The following is a 24,389-nucleotide window of genomic DNA, read 5'->3' on the forward strand; positions in this document are numbered from 1 at the left end:
AGTCTAATTTAGAAGTTCTTCTCCTTCTGGGTGTTGGGAGCTTTTCCTTCATGTGAAATATGAAGGGCAGCAGCCTTTAGAATTTCTCTTTCCTAACATCGGGAGCTTTTCCTCCACATGGAGCATGAGGAGCAGCAACCTTTAGAGGTTCTTCTCCTCCCTGATGTTGGGAGCTTTTCCTTCATGTGAAATATGAAGAGCAGTAGCATTTAAAGGTTCTCTTTCCTAATACTGGGAGATTTTCCTCCACACAGCATGAGTCTAATTTAGAGGTTCTTCTCCTTCTGGGTGTTGGGAGCTTTTCCTTCATGTGAAATATGAAGAGCAGCAGCATTTAGAGGTTCTCCTTCCTCATGATGGGAGCTTTTCCTCCACACAGAGCACGAGGAGCAGCAGCCTTTAGAGGTTCTCCTGGGTGTTGGGAGGTTTTCCTCCACATGGAGCATGAGGAGCATCAGTCTAATTTAGAGGTTCTTCTGGATGTTGGGAGGCTTTCCTCCATGTGAAATATGAAGAGCAGCAGCATTTAGAGGTTCTTTAGAGACCTTTAGAGGTTCTCCTGGGTGTTGGGAGCTTTTCTTCCATGTGAAATATGAAGAGCAGCAGCATTTAGAATTTCTCCTTCCTAATGCTGGGAGGTTTTCCTCCACACAGAGCACGAGGAGCAGCAGCCTTTAGAGGTTCTCCTGGGTTTTGGGAGGTTTTCCTCCACACAGAGCATGAGTCTAATTTAGAGGTTCTTCTCCTCCCTGATGTTGGGAGCTTTTCCTTCATGTGAAATATGGAGAACCATTTAAAGGTTCTCCTTCCTAATGCTGGGAGCTTTTCCTCCACACAGAGCATGGGGAGCAGCAGCTTTTAGAGGTTCTCCTGGGTGTTGGGAGCTTTTTCTTCATGTGAAATATGAAGAGCAGCAACATTTAAAGGTTCTCCTTCCTGATGATGGAAGCTTTTCCTCCAAGAAGAGCACGAGGAACAGCAGCATTTAGAGGTTCTTCTCCTCCCTGATGTTGGGAGATTTTCCTTCATGTGAAATATGAAGGGCAGCAGCATTTTAAGGTTCGCCTTCCTCATGATGGGAGTTTTTCCTCCACATGGAGCACGAGGAGCAACAGCCTTTAGAGGTTCTCCTGGGTGCTGGGAGGTTTTCTCCACATGGATCATGAGGAGCAGCCTTCACAGGTGTTTTTTCCTGATGTTGGAAGGTTTTCCTCCATGTGAAATACACAGGGCAGCAGCATTTAGAGGTTTAGAGGTTCTTCTTCTTCTTTAGAGGTTCTTCTCCTCTCTGGTGCTGGAAGAGCCCTTCCCAGTGGAGCAGGGAAGGTGAGCAGTGACCTTTCCGTGTCCTGGTGTCCCTGCAGACATTCCAGCTGGGAATGGTGTGTCCTGAAATCCCTCACGGATCCCAGCAGCCTGGAGAAGCAGAGCAAGGACTGGGATATGGGTCAGGCTTTGGAGGGAGCCCCTTCCCTGCCTGAAGGTGGAAAAGGGCCGGGAGAAGGTCGGGGAGGACAGAGCAGAGGATTTGGGGCTGTGTTGCTGTGAGGACACCTCAGCCTGGACTCCTCACAGCAGGGACAAACTGCTCCATCAGGTGCTGGATGAGCAGGTTCTGACCTCACTGTCCTGCAGGTAAATGGGAATTCTTGGGAAATCTTTGCAAATATCCTGATTTTCTTCCCTTTTTAGAGAGAGGGGGGTTGCTACATCCGTAACTCCTGATTTCCATCCCTCCAGGGTGAATCTGGGGAGGAATCAATATTCTTTTATTCCATTTCTCCCCATATTTCCTTTTCTCTCCAACTACTCCCAAGCCACAGCAGAGCTTTGTGGAGGTGCAGAATTCCACCCCTTCTCCTGTGCATGACCCAGGTGAAGGAATCACTTGAAATAAGGATGGGAAAGGTGTTTGGGTTGGAACAGATCCCAAATCCCATCCCAGGGGGCAGGGACAGCTCCCACAGCTGGATCCAAGCCCAATATCCAACCCAGCCTGGGACACTCCCAGGGACCCAGGGACAGCAAATCTGGGAATTCCATCCTCTGATGTCTCTATTTCTCTTCCTATGACTGAAGTTTATTTTATCCCTCCTTTTCTTTTGCTCCCTCCTTTTCCTGCAGTTCTGAACAGAGGGATAATGCAATTTTTTTCCCAAACAATTGAGTGGATTCCTGGGATTAGGCTCCAGTTCCTGAGATCTGGCTGCTGTTCATGCTGCTGGTGCATGAAGTGCAATTAATACCAGCTGGTTTTCCTAAACAAGGCAAACAAAAGCAGAGAGAAGTAAAAAAGACTCGAGAAAGACCAAGCATGTTTTAAATGTTTGGAATTTTTTCTTCCCCCAGTGTCCCAGTGCCAAGAGCTGCACAGACCAGGGGGGCTGGATTAGACAGAAACTCTTTCCAGCTGACACACACACTCTTACTCTGCTTTTTTCACACTTTTAGAAGGTTAAAAAAGCTGCATGGAGCTGATTTTATGGGAAACAATTGCTTTTTGGATTCTATGATTTTATACAGATAATAATTATTAATGAAAATGTCATTATTTCTCTACAAAAGTTGGGAAATTGGGGCTGCCCTGGGTCCCTGGTAGTGTCCAAGGGCAGGCTGGAGCACCCTGGCACCGTGGCTGGGCTGGGATGAGGGGGGATTTAAGGCCCATCCAACCCAACCCAACCCAACCCATCCAACCCAACCCAATCCAACCCAACCCAACCCAATCCAACCCAACCCAGCCCAACCCAACCCAACCCAACCAAATCCAACCCAACCCAGCCCAGCCCAACCCAACCCAATCCAACCCAATCCAACCCAACCCATCCAATCCAACCCAACCCATCCAATCCAACCCAACCCATCCAACCCAACCCAACCCATCCAACCCAACCCAGTCCAACCCAACTCAATCCAACCCAACCCAATCCAACCCAACCCAGCCCAACCCAACCCAATCCAACCCAATCCAACCCAACCCATCCAATCCAACCCAACCCATCCAACCCAACCCAACCCAGCCCAGCCCAACCCAACCCAATCCAACCCAATCCAACCCAACCCATCCAATCCAACCCAACCCATCCAACCCAACCCAACCCATCCAACCCAACCCAGTCCAACCCAACTCAATCCAACCCAACCCAACCCAGCCCAACCCAACCCAATCCAACCCAATCCAACCCAATCCAACCCAACCCATCCAATCCAACCCAACCCAGCCCAACCCAACCCAACCCATCCAACCCAGCCCAACCCAACCCAATCCAACCCATCCAACCCAACCCAACCCAATCCAACCCAACCCAACCCATCCAACCCAACCCATCCAACCCAACCCATCCAATCCAACCCAACCCATCCAATCCAACCCAACCCAACCCATCCAACCCAACCCAACCCATCCAACCCATCCAACCCAAGCCATCCAACCCAATCCAACCCAACCCATCCAACCCAACCCAACCCATCCAACCCAACCCATCCAACCCAACCCAACCCAATCCAACCCAGCGCAACTCAACCCAACCCAACCCAACCATCCAACCCAACCCATCCAACCCATCCAACCCAACCCAACCCATCCAACCCAACCCAACCCATCCAACCCAACCCAACCCATTCCAGGATTTTCCAATCCCTGATTTCAGCTCCATTTGCTTGGCATTGCCCATCCCTGGGTCGGCCCTTCAGGACTTTGGCTTCAAACTTCTCTTTTGGGGTCAGAAGTGACTCCTGTGCTGAAAGGCCTGAAATGAGACCCTTGATTAAATCCCCAATTAATTAACTGGAGGTCCACAAGCAGCCATTCCCTGGTTCCCTTGATTAAATCCCCAATTAATTAACTGGAGGATCACGAAGGACCAGCCATTCCAGGGTGGTCCCTGCCCTGTCCTGGGCACCTTTGGGGTGCTGGCTGGTGGGGATAACCTGGGCAGGCTCTCTCTGGTGTTCCATTACTCCTTGTAGTACTGCTACTTCTTGTACTACTCATTGTTGCATTGATTGATTACATTGATTGATTGCATTGGTTGATTACATTGATTGATTACACTGTTTGATTACATTGACTACATTGATTACATTGATTGATTGCATTGATTGATTACATTGATCACATTGCTTGATTACATTGTTTGATTACATTGATTGATTGCATTGATTGATTACATTGATCACATTGATTGATTACATTGTTTGATTACATTGTTTGATCACATTGTTTGATTACATTGATTGATCACACTTTGATCACATTGTTTGATCACATTGATCACATTGTTTGATCACATTGTTTGATCACATTGATCACATTGTTTGATCACATTGTTTGATCACTTGTTGCTGTGATATTTCGGTTTCTTCAGGGCTGAGCCACTTGGGATCTTCCTTATCTCAGTCCTTATCACTGACAAGGAGTCTTCCTTATCTCAGTTGTTTCAGGAGGGATACTCCAAAAGGCTCCTTAGCTTCTTGTTTCTCATGTTTATTAATATAGAATCAAATTATTATTATTGTTATTATTATTATTATTATTATTATTATTATCAAAAGACTTGGCAGGTCTTCCCCAGACCTTTTTGCACAAATTCAATCCCATCATAGGCTGGCTCACTTTGGCTTGAAAAGCACAAAATGGCCCCAAAATATGCAGTTCTTTTATCTTTATACTTATTCTTACCCAATTAACTTATTAATTAAGCAATTAAATAATTTTTCTTAATGACTCAGTGACCCATCACCTGAGTGCTGCACTGAGGCATTCTCTGTCCCATCACCTTATTACCCAAAATTATTATTTTATTATTTATTATTATTTATTACTTGGGATTATTACCCAAGAACCTCTAGAAGAAGAAGAAGAAAGAAGGAAAAGAGACAACACCCTAAATCTTCCATCTTGTCTTCTGTTTTCTAAACTAGTTTCTAAACTTTTTTTAAGAAACTCTCTAATTTACACACTCACACTTTTAGTTTTTCTATTTAACAGTTGTTTTCAGGGTGTTCTATGAAATTCAGTGTTTTCTTGGATGTCAGAGCCAGGCATCAGAGACAAGGACAATTTCTGTGCCTCTGACTCCAACATTTGGGTCCCTCTGCACCTTCTCCTTGGAGCCTCTCACGCTTCTGCTCGGGGTCTCCCTTGGGGTTGGGGCTTTCTCCATCTCCCTGATCCCAGCTTCAAGTTCTGCCAAGAGCAGCTCCAAATCTCCAGCTTGCTCCAAATCCTGCTCCTTGTGCTGCTGGAGACCTTGTGGGACCCTGAGGGGTTTGTGTGTCTGGGAGCTGTGCTGGGCCAGCCCCTCCTTGTCCCCCTGGTGGGACCCTGAGGGGTCCTGAGGGGTCCTGAGGGGTCCTGAGAGGTCCTGGTGGGACCCTGAGGGGTTCTGTGGGGTCCTGGTGGGACCCTGAGGGGTTCTGCGGGGTCCCGGTGGGACCCTGAGGGGTTCTGTGGGGTCCTGGTGGGACCCTGAGGGGTTCTGCGGGGTCCTGGTGGGACCCTGAGGGGTTCTGCGGGGTCCTGGTGGGACCCTGAGGGGCTCTGTGGGGTCCTGGCCACCTCTGCTGCTGCTGGCACTGGCCCAGGACCTGCTCTGCTGAGGGCACCAGGTCTGTTCTGGGGCTGGAGCCCGGCCAGGAAAGCCCTTGGTGACATCCATGGGGACACGGAGCTCCCTTTGGGACCAGAGCTCCCTTTGGGACAGTCCCCAGGAATGGGGAGCCCAGCCAGGTGTGAGATCAGCCCCTGGATCCAGGCTGGGGGCTCACCTCGGTTCCCAGGCTCCCTCCTTGCCCTCCCTTCCACCAGAGCGGGGTTTGTAACTCCTAACAGGTTTATTCCAGGTTTTTATTTGAGGTTTACGCAAAGCCAGCGCTGAGACAAATAAATATTTGGTTCTCACTTAGCAAGCTGAGTTAAATTCTGACAGGAGGAGGTGTTCTGTCCTCTCCAGGGTGACAGGGAGAGGCTGTGTCACATAACCACGGCTGCAGCCCTGCTCAGGGGTTCTGCTTCATCCCAGCGCTCCCAGGGTCCCTGCCCAGAGCCTGGATGTTCCTTCACCCCACCCGGGCTAAAGTTCAGGTGATTAATGCCATTAATATCGGCGCTAATGAACCCACCTTGCGCTCACTGTGGCCCCCAGGAGAGTGTTTAAAGCAGCTCTTCGCGGGCAGAGCCAGAGCTCCTCATCTGGGGAGCGTTTTCAGCTTCCTGAGCCTAAATCCTGACTCTGCACGAGCCACTGGAGGTTGGGAAGAGCTGCCAGCGGGATTTCCCGGTGCTCTGGGTTATCCAGAACTGTGCAAGTCTGTGCACTTACCCCTGCGTGTGCTCAGAACCAAAATGGGTGAAATCTGCAGAGGAGCAGGACAGGTTTAGTTCAGCAGGAGAGTTTGGCATGGTCTGTTTGGATCCTGGGGCTGAGGGAGCTGGGAAGGGCTGGAGAATTGCTGAGGGAGCTGGGAAGGGGCTGGAGAATTGCTGAGGGAGCTGGGAAGGGGCTGGAGAATTGCTGAGGGAGCTGGGAAGGGGCTGGAGAATTGCTGAGGGAGCTGGGAAGGGGCTCAGGCTGGAGCAAAGGAGGCTCAAGGGGAATTTCTGGCTCTGCACAAGTCCCTGGCAGGAGGGAACAGCCAGGGGGGATTTGGGATCTGCTCGCAGGGAACAGGGACAGGAGGAGAGGGAACGGCCTCAGGCTGGGCCAGGGGAGCTCAGGGTGGAAGCTGAGCCAACAATCCCACTCCTTCCCATGTCTGCAATCCCATCCTTTCCCTTTCCTGCAATCCCATCCCTTCTCTTGCCTGCAATCCCATCCCTTTCCAGCAATCCCTTCCCTTTGCAGCAGTCCCTTCCCTCTCCAGCAATTCCTTCCCTTTCCTGCAATTCCATCCCTTCCCTTTCCAGCAGTCCCACTCCTTCCCTTTCCAGCAATTCCTTCCTTTCCCTTTCCTGCAATCCCATCCCTTTCCAGCAATCCCATCCTTTCCCTCTCCAGCAATCCCTTCCCTCTCCAGCAATCCCTTCCCTTCCCTTTCCTGCAATTCCATTCCTTCCCTTTCCAGCAATCCCACTCTTTCCCATGTCTGCAATCCCATCCTTTCCCTTTCCTGCAATCCCATCCCTTCTCTTGCCTGCAATCTCATCCTTTCCCTCTTCAGCAATCCCTCTCCTTCCCTTTCCAGAGACCCCATCCCTTCCCTTTCCAGCAATCCCTTCCCTCTCCAGCAGTCCCATCCTTTCCCTTTCCAGCAGTCCCATCCTTTCCCTCTCCAGCAGTCCGACTCCTTCCCGTGGGCTCCCCCATCCCGGGTCTGCCCGTCCTCCCCCTCTCCCACTCTGAACTCACACACCATTTCTCGCTCTCCTCTCCAGGTGGAGGTGTCCCTGTGGATTTTTCCAATCCAGCTCCCTGTTCCCGATAATTGTGTGCGGGGCTGCGCTGACAGCCTGCGAATGGGGTGTGATGTCCATAATCAGCCGGGGAGAGCTGCAGCCCTCCCGCTGCCCCTGTCCTCGCTCGGGAGACATTCGGGAGCTGGAGGAAGTCAGGAGAGGGATGGAGGGGATGGAGCGTGGCCTGGCTCCCTCCTCCATGGGAGCAGGAGGAGAATCCCAGCGGATCCGAGGAGCTTCTGTGCTAAATGAAGGTTGAAATGAAGCGGTGCCTGCATCTCTGCGCTCAGAAGCTCCTGTTCCTGCACATCCCTTTCCCCTGTTCTCAGGTTCCAGAAGGGAGTGCTTGGATGTCCCAGACTGGAAACTCAGCCTGGCAGCTCCTCCAGGGGCCCAGAAACGGCTGGAGCTGCAGCAGCCATTCCCAAAGGCACAGCCCTGAGGCTGCAGTGGGAGACAGGGACATGGGGTTTTCTGGGAATGCTCCCAGTGCCCGGCACCATCCTGTCCCTGCAGTTAGGAGCACCTGGCACTGCCGGGTCCTGCCAAGCCCATCCCTGGGAGTGTCCAGGCCAGGCTGGACGGGGCTTGGAGCAGCCTGGGCTGCCGGGAGGTTTCCCTGCCCGTGGCAGGGGGTTGGACGTAGATGATCCTTAAGGTTCCTCCCAACCCAGCTTGCTCCGGGGTTCCCCAGCTCCATGTGCCTCTCTGCAGCATTTTCTCTCTCGTTTCGCTGTGGTGTCTCCATTTCCAGCAGGTTTATTCTCATCCCTTCCCTTCCCTCTGCCCCAGCCCATCCCCACAACCCCCAGTGCTGCTTCTGGACAGGATCCAGGTGCATGGAAAACTCGGGATGAGACAGCACCCTCCTGTCTTGGGCATGGCCCCTCATCCTCCTTTCTCCACCATCTCCCAAACCAACTTTGGCCAGTTCTCAGCATGAATCCCGCCCTTCTCCAGCCTTGCTCCAGGCTACACCACTTCCTTCCCCTGGAGCATCCAACTGTGGGGTCATCCCTCCTGGAATTGTCTTGATGTTTCCTCCTTCCCTTTCTCTTGCTCCTCTCTAACTTCCTTCCCCACTCGGATCCTCATTGCTTTCCCTTCCCTTCGGCTCCTCCATTCTGTTCTCCTTGGCTTGGGAAAGCTCCAGTTGGGAAGGAGCCCAGTTTTCCATCTCTCTGCCTCCATCCTCACCTCCCAGCCCTAATGAATGAGTTTTTTCCTTCTTCTCCTAATGCTCTTTTCTCCAGCTTGGCTGAATGGGACTCACCAGATCCAATTATTTCTAATCCAATCTGGTGACGGGGGGATGAGGGATAACCCAGCCAGTCCCTCTTTCCAAGTGGACTTTCCAGGTCCCTTGGAGCAGCCAGCTCCAGCTGCAGTGCTCAGGACTTGGATCCCTTAAACCAGTGGAGATTTCTCCAACGCAGTCCACCAAGTCTGGAGAGTGGCTCAGCAATGTTTGGGTGGTGTCATCTCCCAGCTAATGCTCGCTGGACTCCTGAGATTCCTTTATTTTATAAAAATTCCCTCCCAATATGAAATTAAATAACTCCTTGGATGTATTTACTGCTCTAGGCTGGGTTTAAGAGGCGTGGGCTCGGTCATTGCCAATGTTGGGAATTCAAAACCATCTCTCAGGCTTCAAAAATCTTCATAAAAAGGCGGAAAAAAACAGGGATTTTTTTTTTTAAATCCCCATGGTTTTAGAATTGGTGTTTTGGTAGATGTGAGGTCAGAATTTTTCGAGACAAGAAGGAGAAGAAAAGGAATCCAAAATATTGATCTCCAACAGTGACTGGTGGTTCTGGCTTCAGAGCGCCGTGACGTCACAAACGTTGTCCTTGTGCTGAGGGAACGTTGTTGGTGCTGGAACAAAACTGGAGCTAAAGCGGTGTCAGGAATCCGTGACACTCGAGGAGAGGGAGGGAAGGAGGGCAGAGCGCTGCCAGAGGCACGGGACAGCCCTGGGGAGGTTCCTCTCCCACTGATGGAGTTTGATCCTGGTTTCCTGTGGCGGGATGTTAGAAAGTGGTGGTGTCTCGAATTCCTGGGTCTGCTCATGTCTGTGTGTCCACTCCTGTGTCCCTGTGTCCACTCATGTCCCTGTGTTCATGTGTCCACTTGTGTCTGTGTGTCCACTTCTGTGTCTGTGTGTCCACTTGTGTCTGTGTGTCCACTCCTGTGTCCCTGTGTCCACTCATGTCCCTGTGTTCGTGTGTCCACTCGTGTCTGTGTGTCCACTCCTGTGTCCCTGTGTCCACTCATGTCCCTGTGTTCGTGTGTTCACTCGTGTCCGTGTGTCCACTTCTGTGTCTGTGTGTCCAGCCATGTGTCTGTGTGTCCACTCCTGTGTCTGTGTGTCCACTCATGTCTGTGTGTCCAATCCTGTGTCCGTGTGTCCCTGTGTCCACTCCTGTGTCCCTGTGACCATGTGTCCACTCCTGTGTCCATGTGTCCACTCGTGTCCGTGTGTCCACTCGTGTCTGCGTGTCCAGCCATGTGTCCCTATGTCCGTGTGTCCACTCATGTCTGTGTGTCCAATCCTGTGTCCTTGTGTCCATGTGTCCACTCCTGTGTCCCTGTGACCATGTGTCCACTCGTGTCTGTGTGTCCAGCTATGTGTCCCTGTGTCCATGTGTTGAATCCTATGTCCGTGTGTCCAATCCTGTGTCCGTGTGTCCATGTGTCCACTCCTGTGTCCCTGTGACCATGTGTCTACTCCTGTGTCCATGTGTCCACTCGTGTCTGTGTGTCCACTCGTGTCTGTGTGTCCAGCCACGCGTCCCTATGTCCACTCTCGTGTCCCTGTGTCCACTTGTGTCCATGTGTCCATGTGTCCAGCCACGTGTCCGTGTGTCCAGCCATGTGACCCTGTGTCCAGCCATGTGTCCGTGTGTCCAGCCCTGTGTCCGTGTGTCCAGCTCTGTGTCCGTGTGTCCAGCCCTGTGTCCATGTGTCCAGCCATGTGTCTGTGTGTCCAGCCCTGTGTCCATGTGTCCAGCCCTGTGTCCGTGTGTCCAGCCATGTGTCTGTGTGTCCAGCCATGTGTCTGTGTGTCCAGCCCTGTGTCCATGTGTCCAGCCCTGTGTCTGTGTGTCCAGCCCTGTGTCCATGTGTCCAGCCATGTGTCCGTGTGACCAGCCCTGTGTCCGTGTGTCCAGCCCTGTGTCCGTGTGTCCAGCCCTGTGTCCGTGTGTCCAGCTCCCCCTGTCTCCCTCAGCCCCAGCAAGGGATTGCTCTGGAGGAGGAAACCTGCGCAAAGCAGTTGGAAAAAGCTGGATTTGATCTGGGCTCAGGAATTTGCACCGTGGGCGATTCCTCATCCCTGGCCGTGTCCCGGGCCAGGCTGGACACCGGGGCTCGGAGCACCTGGGACAGTGGAGCTGTCCCTGCCCATGGATGTTCCTTAAGGTCCCTTCCCACCCAATTCTGGAATTCTGTGGAGCACTGGAGCAGGTTCCCCAGAGCAGCTGAGCTCCAAAGGGAGCCGCAGGGTGGGAGGGAGCAGCTCCAGGCTGTGCCAGGGAAGGTTCAGCTGGATTCAGGAAGGATTCCTTCACCAAAAGGTGTCAGGCACAGCTCCTGGGGCAGGGAGCCCCTGTTCCTGGAGGGATTCCAAAGCCCTGACTGTGGCTGCTGGGGACATGGGGCAGTGCTGGGAATGGTTGAACTGGATCTCAGAGGGCTTTTCCAGCCCCAGTGGTTCTGTGGTTGTGCCAGGTTTGGTGAGGAGAACCCCCCTGATTCTGTTCCGTGTTTCCACCAGCTGCAGGTCCCGCTCAGCGCCTGCCTGGGGTCAGTGATAAACCCGGCCTTGGTGTTTAATGATCAGTTTGCTTCAACACCATCCTTCGGCCAACCCTAAGTAATTAAACTCATTAACAAATCCTCGATGGCCCTTTTGCTTTGGTGGCCTGAGGTTGAGCAGTTCCTGCTCCTCATGGGCCGTGGGAAGGAGCTCACAGATCGGCAACAGCAATTTCCAAACTGTAGCAAACAAACCCTCGTTAATTCCCTAAATCCAGTCCTTGTGCTGGGGGTCTGGGGGATGGGATCTGATCTCCAGCCACATTTAATTTCATTTAATTTCATATTCCCAGCAGGGGGGTTGCTGGAAGTGGGGACTGAGTTCACCACATTAAATCTGGAAGTAAAATTTTTATTTTGCTGCCCTCACAGTGGTGGCTCTCCCAACTCAGTAGTTTTCTTTCTTCTGCTCTCCCACTTCATTGTCAAATCAAACCTCCAAGCTGGGTCTGCAAATTCAAATCCAAAATTTGTCATGGGCACAGATTAACCATGGCCAGGCTAAATACCCAAATAAGGCAGCCCAGCTAAGCCAGGCTTAAAGCTGGCTTCTCCCAAAGCCACACATTAGACTGAGTTACAGTTCCTGGAGGTGTTCAGGCTTTGAAAAGATTCATCCCAACACCTGCCAAATGCAAAAAAAAAGAGAAATAAAAATGGATTCGGTGATTTTTGAAGGGGTAGAAGTTGGAGATGAGCCCTCACTGCTGTGCAGACTGAGCAGGATCACCCTTGGACTCAGCTCTAGGGCTGCGTTTGCTGAGTGCGAGAGGAGGAATTCCCGCTTGTGGTCTGGGTGAAAACCTTGGGAAAGGCTCTGGAATATTCCCTGGGGCTGGAAAAGCAGCTCTGTGTTCATGCAGGCCCTGCCCAGCAGCTGCGCTTCTGCACCTCTTCCTTGCCGGCTGCGGCACGCCGGGATGGGCCGGGATGAGCTGGGATGAGCCGGGATGAGCTGGGATGGGCCGGGATGGGCCGGGATGGGCCGGGATGAGCCGGGATGAGCTGGGAGGTGTTGGGATGTGCCGGGATGGGCCGGGATGGGCTGGGATGGGCTGGGATGGGCCAGGATGTGTTGGGATTTGTTGGGATGTGCCGGGATGGGCCGGGATGTGCTGGGATGTGCCGGGAGGTGTCGGGATGAGCCGGGATGTGTTGGGATGAGCTGGGATGTGTTGGGATGTGCTGGGATGAGCTGGGATGTGCCAGGATGTGCCAGGATGTGCCGGGATGTGCTGGGATGTGCTGGGATGTGTTGGGATGAGCCAGAATGAGCCGGGATGTGCCAGGATGTGCCGGGATGAGCCGGGATGTGCTGGGATGTGCTGGGAGGTGTTGGGATGTGCTGGGATGGGCCAGGATGTGCTGGGATGTTCCGGGATGTGCTGGGATGTGCTGGGATGTGTTGGGATGAGCCAGAATGAGCTGGGATGTGCCAGGATGTGCCGGGATGAGCCGGGATGTGCCGGGATGAGCCGGGATGTGCTGGGATGTGCGTGTATAACATAGCAGCCTGCAAAATTTGTTCTCCCTTTGCTTTTCAAACCCCCCTCCCCCAAATTGCTGAGATTTTTGGTTTGGGCTGTTTTAGGGTTTTTTTGTTTGTTTGTTTGTTTGTTTTTGTTTTAAATTTTGCTTCATTTGGGGCTGAAAACATTTTGGCCACACATTGCTCAAGGCTTCCATTTCCAGCTGGAAATTCCTGGGTTGGGGCTATTTGGTTTCATTTGTGCATTTGGGGTTTTCTTTTGGGGGGAAGGGGGGGTTGAAAAAGAGAAAATCTTGTGAGGAAGAGTAATTTAAAGACAGAAATCATTCCCATGAATAGATCTGGTTAATTTTGGACCCCACTTGTGCATGAAGCCAATTTTGATGGGATTCTCCCATTCTTCAACGTTGTCGATGCGAGGCTCAGGAGGCAGCGACTCCTCTGGGCTGTTTCCATGAACTTCCACCACGACTCGGAGCCATCACAAACCATGGACAGCTCTGCGTTTTTCAAGGGTTGGATGAGCCAACAAAAATAAATCTGTGGTTATAATGAACTTTACAGCCCAAATGTTGGCACTGGATGGGGTTGTGTAGTCCAGGCCCTTGGAGAAGGAATTAATTGTGTTGGGCCACCACCACCACTGAAATTTGGGCTTTTCCCAGCTGGGTGAGAACTGCCAGTCCCAAGGATTTTGTGGTGGATGGGGAAAATTGTGGTGAACTGGGAAAAAATCCAGGCAAGGGCATTTCCAGAAGGGCTGGATGGTGTTGGAGTGGTTTCTGGCTTATCTTTTAGCTGGGAAGGGTTTAAACCCAAAGGTTGGGTTCAGCTCTCCATATAAACCCAACCATTGGGCTCAGTTCTTAATTTAAACCTGATGGTTTGGTCCTGTCCAACCACTGGGTTCAACACTTTGTGAAAACCCAAGAGTTGGGTTCAATTCTTAATCTGAACCCAGTGATGGGTTCAATCCTTCATTTAAACCTAATGGTTGGGTTCAAACCTTAATTTAAACCCAACAGTTAAGTTCAGCTTTTCATATAAACCCAAGAGTTAGGTTCAATCCTTAATTTAAACCCAACAGTTGAGTTCAACCCTTCATTTAAACCCAGTAGCTGGGTTCAACCTTTCATTTAAACCCAGTGGTTGGGTTCAATCCTTAATTTAAACCCAGTGGTTGGGTTCAAACCTTAATTTAAACCCAACAGTTGGGTTCAATCCAATGGTTGGGTTCAGCCTTTCATAGAAACCCAACTGTTGTGTTCAAAACTTCTTTTAAGCCCAAGAGTTGGGTTCAATCCTTAATTTAAATCAAATGGTTGGGTTCAATCCAATGGTTGGGTTCAGTCCTTCATTTAAACCCAAGAGTTGGGCTCAATCCTTAATTTAAACCCAATGGTTGGGTTCAATACTTAATTTAAACCCAAGAGTTGGGTTCAATCCTTCATTTAAACCCAAGAGTTGGGTTCAATACTTAATTTAAACCCAATGGTTGGGTTCAATACTTAATTTAAACCCAAGAGTTGGGTTCAATCCAATGGTTGGGTTCAGTCCTTCATTTAAACCCAAGAGTTGGGTTCAGCCCTTTGTTTAAACCCAAGAGTTGGGTTCAATCCTTCATTTAAACCCAAGAGTTGGGTTCACCTCTTCATTTAAGCCCAAAGGTTGTGTTCAACCCTTGTTTTAAGCTCAACAATTGGATTTAACCCTGTATTGACCAAAGGGTTGAGCCCAGCACAGCCAAACCCTGCAGCTGGGGGAGGTTTAGCTCTCAAACGCCTCTTCATGGTTAGAGACCCCAAACTGTGCTGTCTGCCCCGCTCCTGGTCATTAACTCTGCTTCTCTGCTTTGTTTTCTCCATTCCAAGGTGGGCCTTAATGTTCTGATCCAGAGAGCAAACAAGTTTACCCCGGCCACTCGGCTCCTGATCCAGAGGTTCGTGCCATTCCCTGCTGTCGGTAAGGAAAAATTCCTTTTCTTTTTATTCCAAGTGGTGGCTGCAAACCTGCAGGTGGCCAGAAGCCACTGGGGTGGGCACAGCTCCTTCCTTCCTTCCTGCTCGTGTCCCCTCAGCGGTGCTCCCTGAGCTGGGACAGGCAGGGATGGGACTCTGAAAAGCAGAATTTTGGCAGAAAATGCTGCAAAGCTGCCGGTGGAGGCAGCTCCTCAGGCCTTCCAGCTGCACTTTCCACTCTGAAGCAGCTCCAGAAGCGATCAGCACCGGCTGCTCCTCGACCACTCCGATCTGAGCGCGTTTCCTTTGCAGGATCTGGGCTGAGCTGTGCCAGATCACGGTGGTTATTTCCCAACAAAACACAAAGAATTGGTTCTGCTCTGACTGCGCAGATTTCTGAGATTCAGAAATCTGAATCTGATTCAGAGCAGCCCCAAGTGTGTGCAGGACTGAGGCTGCTCCTGGCTTTTTGGTTTGGGCTGTTTTGGGGGTTTTTTTGGAACATTTTACTGGTGTTTTATCAGCCCTGTGTTTGAGGGAAGGGATGCCCTGGACTCAGCCTTTGCTGGGCCCTGTGGTTCCAGCCCCCAGCAAATGCTGAGTTATTTTAACCCTGAAGAAATCACCAGTGGCTTTGGGGGGTAATTTTTTTTCTGTAAGCTTGTTTATTTACAAAGATGGTGAAAAAAATTGCCCAGGCATGGAGGAAATCACTAAAAAAATGGGGTTTTCTCCCTGTTCCAGGTGCCTTTTTCAGCCATTTATTGCCATTAATTTAATTAAATGAATTAATTAAATTAATTTTCCTCTCGGGTTTTTCCTTTGCTGTGCAAGTGCCACATCCTCGGAGCTCTCCTGAGCCCCTTTTCCTGTCTGCTGCTCTCACTTTCTCTGGCCTTCCAGCTCCTTTTTGAGCAGAGAACTGGTTGTTGTGTCCCTCAATTCCTGAGCTGCTTGAGGGGTGTTTTCCCCTCTTTTCTGCCAGAAAAGCAGCAGCTTTCCCTGCCTGCAGAGCAGGGGTGATGGGATTGTGTCCTGAGCCCTTTCCTTGTGCACAGGGGATCTTTGGGCATTGCTGTGGTTTCCCTGGGACTTTTCCAGGATCTGTTTTCTAGGGATTCACCTTCCCTTGGGTTTTTATAACCAGGAGAGCACAAGGGATGAGTTCAAGCCCCAGAGGCAGCTCTGAGGCGGGGTTTGAGACAAAGACACGCAGGAAATCCTTGCTGCAGGGCTGATCTCTTTTCACACCCAGGTGTTTGTGTTGCCATTGATTGAGGACCCATCATTAATTTGTTTAGCCTGTAATTAATTCTCCAGCTAATGTTTTATTTGTCATGCTTCCTTATGAGCCAGGGCATCAGGGATCCTCTCAACTAATTGCTGGTTTGTAGACCTGGGCAAACCCTTAATTAAGATGTGTCTCCCAATCACTTTTGAACCTCCAGCCCCCAGCAGAAAGGCAGAAATTCTCAATTTCTGCATGGAAAGCCAAACACCAGGGCAAAGCTTTTGCTCCAAAACCCCACGGATTCCATCCCCAGGGCTGGGGTTTAGTGGTGGGTCTGGCAGTGAGGGTTGATGCTTGGACTTGATGATCTTAGGGGTCTTTTCCAGCCTTAATAATTCCGTGATTCTGTGAAATTAAAGAGGTTTCCCCATCCCTTCCTTGCCTCCCTCTCCACTGAGCTCCAGAGCTGGTTGGGAAAACTGGAGGGACATCCAGGATTGAGGGTCCCATCCCAAGTTTCCACGGGAGGGGGAGGCCCAGGGAGCTGCTGCTGGGGGGGAGAACAGCCCAAACTCCAGCAGGGATCTTCCTGAGGGCTCCGTGGAGCTTTGGGAAGCTGGGCAAGCTCTTGGTGCCTTCTCCAGGCGGTGTTTGTGCCCACCTGCAGCCTGGAGGACACATTGAACTCCAGGCCCTGCCCTCACCCTCCTCCGAGGAGCAGCTGGAAATCCCAAATCACCCAAAAAATCCCACCCAGCTCCAGGGGATGGATCCCCAAATCCTGGAGGTGCCAAGGCCCTGCAGAGCCAGAGGCTGCACCTCTGGAAAAGGGTTTGGGATGGGAGCATCCTCTGGGGTCCTCCATGGGGAGAGCAGGAAAGGGAAGGAGGGTCTTGGAGGCTGAGTCTGAGCGGGGAGGGGCTGGATCCTTTCTCAGAGGTGAGGAGGGGGAGGATCTCGGTGCCCAGGGAATTCAAGGAACCAAATTCACCCTTTTCTGCCCCAGAGCTGGGTGTGAACAGCTGTCCCCAAGGCCAGGGTGCCACTGGTGAGGGTGTGCTTTATACTGGAGATGTTCATGGCTAAAAGTCCTTAGAAAACCCCAAAAATCTCATCCCAAATGTGATCTGAAGGAAACGAAAGCTTTTGGAAAGATCCTCACTGGAGAGAAGAGAGAGGGAGGGAGGATTTCTCCTCCTGGGGCTTTTTTGTGTGTGTGTGTGGTTAAAATCATTGTGTTTAGGTGATGCCCAAGGACAGATTTAGAGTGTGGGAAGCACCCTGGGCTAGAAAAAACACCTACAAGCACACCAGGGTGGGGTGGTGGCTCGGTTTGGAGCCCGGACCCAGCTTCCCGTGTGCCTCAGAGCTCTCTCACAGCCGCAGTTTCCAGGCCACGTTATCACAATTTCTTCCCAAATCCTGCAGATCACTTTGTCTGCACGGATATTTATTTATTTCTCACCCCACCCCGTGCATCTGAGACGTCCACGAAATCCAAGTTTAGCCGTAATTAGCGGCGCTTTCTGCTCTCTGGGAAAGCAGAAGGGGAGCGCTTACGTGAGCGGCTCGGCTCAGACGAGCGGGCTGGGAGCAGCTTTCGGCTTTGGGACCAGGTCAGGGGATCCAGGACCTCGCAAAAGCATCTCGGGAGCGTCAGGGCTGGCCAGCCCATGCTGAGTCTGTCAGGAGCTCCGTGCCAGGGCGTCCCTGGCCAACGCAGCTCCGCTGGGGCGTTTTATCCGCTCCCTTCTGATGGACGGCGAGAAGGACGGGGCGTGAGAGTGTTAGAGACGCAAAAAAAAAACCCACAGGGGGCTCAACTTGCTTTAAATGAAGGGCCTTGTTTTGTTTTTTTATCTGGGCTTGGGGAGCTGGAGGCTTGGGAACGCAGATATTTTGATAGATGGGAAGAGTGGTCTGGTAGTTGGAATATTACAGAGAGAGACAGAGTGTGCGTGTGTGTGTGTTCCTCTCCCTCTCGAGTGGAAGGAGCATTTGTCACCACAAATCATCCTTGATTGCACAGAGCTGCCTTCGGAGAGGGCTCACCCACCCACCACCCTCAAAAAATTAGACATTTGTTATATGACATGAATTGAGATTAATTAGCGAATATTAACCCATCAAGCAGCGCAGAAACACATTTTTGGAAGGCACTGGTACTTGCAGCAACAGTGGGTTTGTCTCAGTTCTGGGTGGAAAGTTTGCAGGGAAATGTGGTGTGGGGAGTGCTGGAAAATGCCACTTGATCAGCCCAAAAGTTTTGTGGGAATTAGCAGATTTTCTTTGGGAGAAGTTGGGAAGTGCTTGAGCCTGAGGGAGGGGCTGGACGTGGGAGAGTGGTGCTCAAGCCCAACTCTTGGTCAGACTTGAGAGACAGAATTTGGGATCGTCTCGAGGCCTCAGAAGCCACGGGCTGGGCAAGGAGGAGGGGTCGGGAAGGTCCTGGTGCACGGAGCCCTTTTTCCCCAAAAATCTGTGAAATGATGGAATGGTTTGGGCTGGAAGGGGCCTCAAAGACCATCTGGCTCCAACCACAGGCGAGGACACCTTGCACTGGACCTTCCTGTAGTCCTGCTGGCCCCTGCAGCACCAGGGGAAAAACCTGGTTATTATTCTCCTTGAGAACCCCGTCGTCTTTTGGGATCAGAGCGATCCACCTGAGCAGAATGAGGGGAGGAAATCTGGAGAGCACTCGGGGCAAACAGGAGCTGCCAGTGGGGGCTGAGCAGGGCTGATCCTCCTGCCTTTCTCCTCCTCAGCCAGTGCCAACATCTGCAACGTGGTCCTGATGAGGCACACGGAGCTGGAGGAGGGGATCGACGTGCTGGACGACAATGGGAACATCGTGGGCTCCTCCAGAGTTGCTGCCAAACACGTGAGTTCCGAGGGGCTGGGACACGGCTGAGCCCGGGCTGGACACGTCCCACGGCCTCTGCAATCCACGGCTTTCGGAGCTGGGGACGGAGCAGATCCGGAGAGCACGGATTTGTGTCAGCCAGGGAAATTCGGGGAATGGCCCCATTGGTTTGGAAGGGCACGGATTGACGTTGGGAGGATCCTGATGCTTCCACAGGAATTCCTTGTGGAATTCCCAGTGAAGATCCCTCACACCTTTTCCCAGATGAGGAGGACCCTGAGCTGAGCGGCTTTTCAGCCCTTCCCTGCCAAACCTGCCTTAAAAACTGCCCCCAAACTGGGGTGAGGGCAGCCAGATGTGAGGGCAGCCAGATGTGAGGGCAGCCGGATGTGAGGGCAGCCGGATGTGAGGGCAGCCAGATGTGAGCCAGATGTGCCAGCCCTCGTGAACCTCACCTGGTTCACTTTCCCGTCACCCTCTCAGTGCCACCCTGGGCCCGCTCCCTTCCCAGTCTCGGAGCAGTCCTGGCTCCCGAGCACCCCCTGAGCTCTGGTTTCCAAGTGGGCTCTCGGCTGAGATGTGGAGCTGTGCTGAGCACACGCCCAGGCACAGGAGTTAATAATATAATGCTTGGCATTTCCCTCCCTCCTTCTGTCCAAGGCATCCAGAGACAGCAATTAATGCACAGCTCCGCAGTCCTCGGCAGGAACGGGGAGATCTCGAGAGCTCTCCATATTGTTGTTTCACAGGGGGATTCAAACAATCTGCTGAAGGGCTCAGAGACACTTCTTGGAGCCAGTTTTCCTCACTTCCATTCATGGGCTCCAGGACCCACTTCACCCTCTCCATCCTGATGGCTGAAAGGGAAAATAAAGATTAAAAGTGAAGGTTGAAAGAGAAAATAAAGATTAAAAGTGAAGGTGCTGTGAGAGTGATGTAGGTGGAGCTCAATCAGAAAATTGGGGAGTTTTGGGAACTTCTGCTCAGCTGCCATCCAATCCCAGACCTTCTCCCTGGACAGGTTAATCCTGGTTTTGGTTGTGTAAAACGTGGCAGCTCCTCAGTGGGACACAGCTGTCCCTGTGTGAGGTTTGTTGTGATGGAGATGTCCCTGTGGCATAAAATCATGGAGCGCTTCGGGTGGAAGGGACCATAAATCCCACCCATTCCCCCCAGCCATGGGCAGGGACAATTCCCACTGTCCCAGCTGGATCCAGCCCCAATGTCCAGCCTGGCCTTGGGCATTCCCAGGGATCCAGGGTCAGCCCCAGCAAATCTGGGAATTGCAGCCCAGGCAGGAATTCCTTGCCAAGATCCCAGCCCAATCTCCCCTTTCCCACTGGAAGCCATTCCCTGGCTCCTGGCCCTGCAGCCCTTGGCCCCAGTCCCTCTCCAGCTCTCCTGGAGCCCCTGCAGGTCCTGGAAGATCTCTGGGCCTCGGTGAGCCCAAACCCCACTTTGGCTGCTCCTTCTGGTGAGTGTGGCCAGGAGGGAGGGCTCGGTGCAGCCTCTGGACACTTTTTGGTCAGGCCAGGTGAAGCCAGGGCAGCTCTGGCGTGTCTCTGTTCGCTCTGCTGGGTTTGTGACCCGGAATGTTGTGACCAAGCGGCTCCTGGCGGGGCTGGCAGCGGCTGCTGATCCTCTCTTTGCCATCAAGAGCCCAGCAGAGCCGTTCCTCAGCCCGGCAGGTCCGTCCTGGCTCTCTCTGGGATGTCTGGATGTGTTTGTTTTTGCTCCGCAGGCTCTGCTGGAAACGGCCCTGACCAGAGTGGTCCTGCCCATGCCTATACTGGTTCTACCTCCCATCATCATGTCCGTGCTGGAGAAGTGAGTGTGCCCGGGGGAGCGGGGGGTTCCCGAGGGGAGGGGCGGGAAGGTCCTCGCTGGGTGTCAGGAATTGATCTTTCATGGGATCCTGGGATGGTTTGGGTTGGAAAGGTCCTGCTCGGTCATCGAGTCCATCCCCAGCCCTGCCACCGCTGCCCCACGTCCACAGGGCTTGGAAATGCCCCAGGGATGGGGGCTCCAGCCCTGCCCTGGGAGCCCCTCTCAATGCTTCACAACCCTTTCCATGGAGGAATTCCCCCAAATCCAACCTAAACCCTCCTGCTACTGTTCCCTCTCCTCCTGTCCCTGTTCCCTGGGATAAGATCCCAAACCCATCCCTGGCTGTCCCCTCCTGCAGGAGCTGTGCAGAGCCACAAGATCCCCCCAAATTTCATCCACAAAATCTATTTTTAGCTCATTAAATTTCCACCTTCCATCATTTTGCAAACCTGGTTTGTTGATATTTTATACTGATGTGGTTATTCCAAGCCATCCCTGACCCCCAGCAGTTGGAATAGAGGAAGAATTGTTGGAATAGTTGGAATAAGAGGAAGCTCAGGGTGAGACAAAACCCTCCGAACCCAGTGCAGAACTTCCCCTGATTTTCATTCTCCACTTAACAAACATCAGAGATTAAAAGGCTTTGGCTGCTGTTCAGCCAGAGATTTTCATGGCATCATGGAATTGTTTGGGTAGGAAGAGACCTTAAAGACCATCTAATTCCAGTGAGGAGCAGATTCCAGCCCCCCCTCATTTTGTGCAAAACATTTGACTTTTATTTCATTTTCCTTCTGGACAAAATCCCTGCAGCCTCTTCCCTGCCCCGGGTCCCTTTGTCCCCGCCGTGGTCCCAGGCCAGGATTTCCTGCAGGATCTGCTGGGAAGGTGCCTGGGAGTGGCTGTGCCTTACCCTGGAGTTCCTGGCTCTGGAGGAATTTATTCTGGAGTGATTTCCTCCGAGGTGTGAGTAGGAACTGAGGCTTTACACTCAGGTGGATTTGTGTGCTCCCACTGGTTTAACTGGTTCCCATTTAACCGTCCCAAATTAAATCAACACCCAGGACAAATGGTTTTATTGCTTCAAAGGACCTTTTGCTGGGTATCCACAGATAAAATCTTTTATGCGCAAAAAATTTGGAGAAATTTGTAGAGAACTCGTCTCTAAATTAATAAATCTTTGTCTCTGGCAGGACACACTGAGGGCCCATCCTGGGCCAGCCCCAAGCTGAAATAAACCTGACAGGAAAATTGGATTGGCACCTGGGGAGAAAATAAAACTGCTGGTGAAATTTGCTCCGTCCTTTGCAGCAAAACAAAACCAATAAATCATTTCTTTGTCCTCGGGGGCATCATAAATCCTTGACGAGTTTTGCTGAATGCACCTGTGCTCAGTGCAGGCCTTACTAAAACTGATTTTATCTGTGAACTTACAGCAGATTGCCCTGAAAAAAAAATAAAAAAAAAATCATTTTAACTTATTGGAAGCTTTAATTCACGTTTGTGAGAGAAAATTTTCCTCCTCACTGCCATGAAAACTCCTTGGGTATAAAAATATCCGGGCTCTGCTTTTGCCTGCCTGAATTCTCCCCAGAGCTTTGTGCCTGCTTCATTTTCCATCAGATATCCTCGGATTCCTGGAGGGCTGGGAGTGAGGAGCAGCAGGGATGGGAGTGAGGTGTGGAATCCCTGGAGCATCCCTGGGACTGCCCTGGCTGCACCTCAGGGGTCTGAGGCCAACTCCCAGAGCTGGAAAGTGCTTCCCAAAGGGCTCAGTCAGAGCTGAAAGCTCATTTTGGGGAGAAAAAAACCCTTTGGAGCATTTAGGGGAAAGTGCAACTCTATAAATTTTAGGATTTGAGTTTGAGGAGGGTTTTCATTTTTTTATTTATTTATAATTTATTATATAATATGTAATATAATAATATAATTTATGATATTTTAATATTTATATTTTATATTTTATAAAATATAAATATTAAAATATTATTTTATATTATTAATACATTATCAACATATATACTATTTTATTTATACATTTTATTTTATTTATAAATTATTCTTTATAGAAATCCCTACAGGAGCTGTAAACGGGAGGGTGAATGTGTCTGAGAGGGAGAGCTGGGATCAGGAGTCACAACCTGGATTTGGGAATGTGGGGAAAGAGGGCAGCAATTCCTCAGAGTCATTTACATTGGGACTGTGGGAGGGAGGGGAAGATGCTTCCAGTGGGATTCTGGGGAAGGAAGGGAACAATTCCACCAATGGATTTACATTTGGAATTGTGGGGAAGGAAGGGAACAGTTCTTACAATGGATTTACATTTGGGATTGTGGGGAACAATTCCTCCAAGGAGTTTGAGTTTGGGATGTGGGAAGCAGGGGAACGATTCCTCCAGGGGATTTGAGTATGGATGGGATTGTGGGAAAGAGGGGACGATTCCCCCAATGGATTTGAATTTGGGATGTGGGGAAGGAAGGGAACGATTCTTCTAATGGATTTACATTTGGGATTAGGGGAAGGAGGAGAAGATTCTTCCAGTGGATTTACATTTGGAATTCTGGGGAAGGAAGGGAGTGATTCCTCCAATGGATTTACATTTGGGATTCTGGGGAAGGAAGGGAGTGATTCCTCCAATGGATTTACATTTGGAATTCTGGGGAAGGAAGGGAGTGATTCCTCCAATGGATTTACATTTGGAATTCTGGGGAAGGAAGGGAGTGATTCCTCCAATGGATTTGAATTTGGGATTGTGGGAAGAAGGGGAAGATTCCCCCAGTGGATTTGCATTTGGGATGTGGGGAAGGAAGGGAGCGATCCCTCCGAGGAGTCTGAGTTTGGGATGTGGAAGCAGGGGAGGATTCCCGTGCCCGGCGTGATGCCGGCTGCAGGTGGGTGATGGCACTCCCAGCCCTCCAGGGCCCAGCCCCTGCTCCCAGCAGGGTTTCAGATCCCAGGAATTCTCCCCGCCTCGCCTGCACCTCGCCGCTCCCAAAGTTTATTTTAAGTGGCCAGTTCCCGGCCGCCGTCTCTCCGCTCGGATCCAGGTCTTTCCTCTCTCCCAGCCATCTCTCCATCTGCATGTTTTAACTCCCCCAGCTGCCTCTCTCGTCTCTTGTGCCATTTTTTTCAGCTCTCTTGGCTCCTCTCGTCTCTTTGCCTGCTGTGTATTTTAACTCCCAGGGCCGCCTTCTCTGCTCTCCAAGTAATTCCATGTTCCCTCCCACTGCCGCGCTCCCATTCTTCCCCATGTTTCATGCATTTCCTGCTGCTTGGACGCTCTGTTGGAGCGGTGAACATATAGAATCAATGTTTATTTTCAGCCTGCATATGCCACGCAGGGAACACGGTGTCAGTTATTTTGTGCAGATGTATTCTCATTGAGGTTTTATAAATAATATCTGCGCTGGCAACTTCCATGCGGGAAAAATATCGGCTTGGCGGTGTCTGCGGGATGAGGGCGACTCTTCCGCGGCGTGGAGCCGGCGCTGGGAATTCTCTGGTGCAGGAACTGGGGCTCTTCCTCCCCATTTCCCTCTATTCCCGTTATCCAGGCGCTTCCTTTGTTGGGTGGTTCCGATGAAATCGGGGACGCGGAGCTGTTTGATCCCGTCCAAGGCTTCGGCCTTGGCGCAGCTGCTGCTCCTCGCAGGGCTGGTTTGTGCGGGCCAGGCCGGCTCCAGGGGCAGCCTCAGCTGCACTTTCCTGGCTCCAAGGGCCGGAGAAGCTCCGTCCATCACCAGCGACTGCTGGGGACGCTTTGGGGCTTCTCTGAGTGGGGAGCGGAGAACCGGAGCTCCTCTTTCATCCTT

At 51.5% G+C, this 24,389-nt stretch overlaps 1 protein-coding gene across 4 annotated transcripts in view; it reads left to right on the forward strand.

The window, feature by feature from the left end:
* Positions 1-24,389, forward strand: part of SFXN5 (sideroflexin 5) — a 110,140-nt gene that overhangs the window by 61,199 nt on the left and 24,552 nt on the right. The window contains exons 10-13 of one of the 4 annotated variants that reach the window (XM_086888707.1): positions 14,573-14,663; positions 18,656-18,771; positions 20,495-20,580; positions 21,771-21,938. In XM_086888707.1, the coding sequence (XP_086744833.1) occupies positions 14,573-14,663; positions 18,656-18,771; positions 20,495-20,580; positions 21,771-21,780 (303 nt within the window). In that variant the 3' untranslated portion in view covers positions 21,781-21,938. Of the gene's footprint in view, positions 1-7,375; positions 7,666-14,572; positions 14,664-18,655; positions 18,772-19,502; positions 19,673-20,494; positions 20,581-21,770; positions 21,939-24,389 lie in introns of those variants that run through there. The other 3 variants (XM_086888704.1, XM_086888706.1, XM_086888705.1) reach the window with 3 other exon arrangements.

The sequence above is a fragment of the Cyanistes caeruleus genome, chromosome 5 (assembly GCF_971803275.1).
Source record: "Cyanistes caeruleus chromosome 5, bCyaCae1.hap1.1, whole genome shotgun sequence".
In the NCBI taxonomy this organism is placed as follows: domain Eukaryota; kingdom Metazoa; phylum Chordata; class Aves; order Passeriformes; family Paridae; genus Cyanistes; species Cyanistes caeruleus.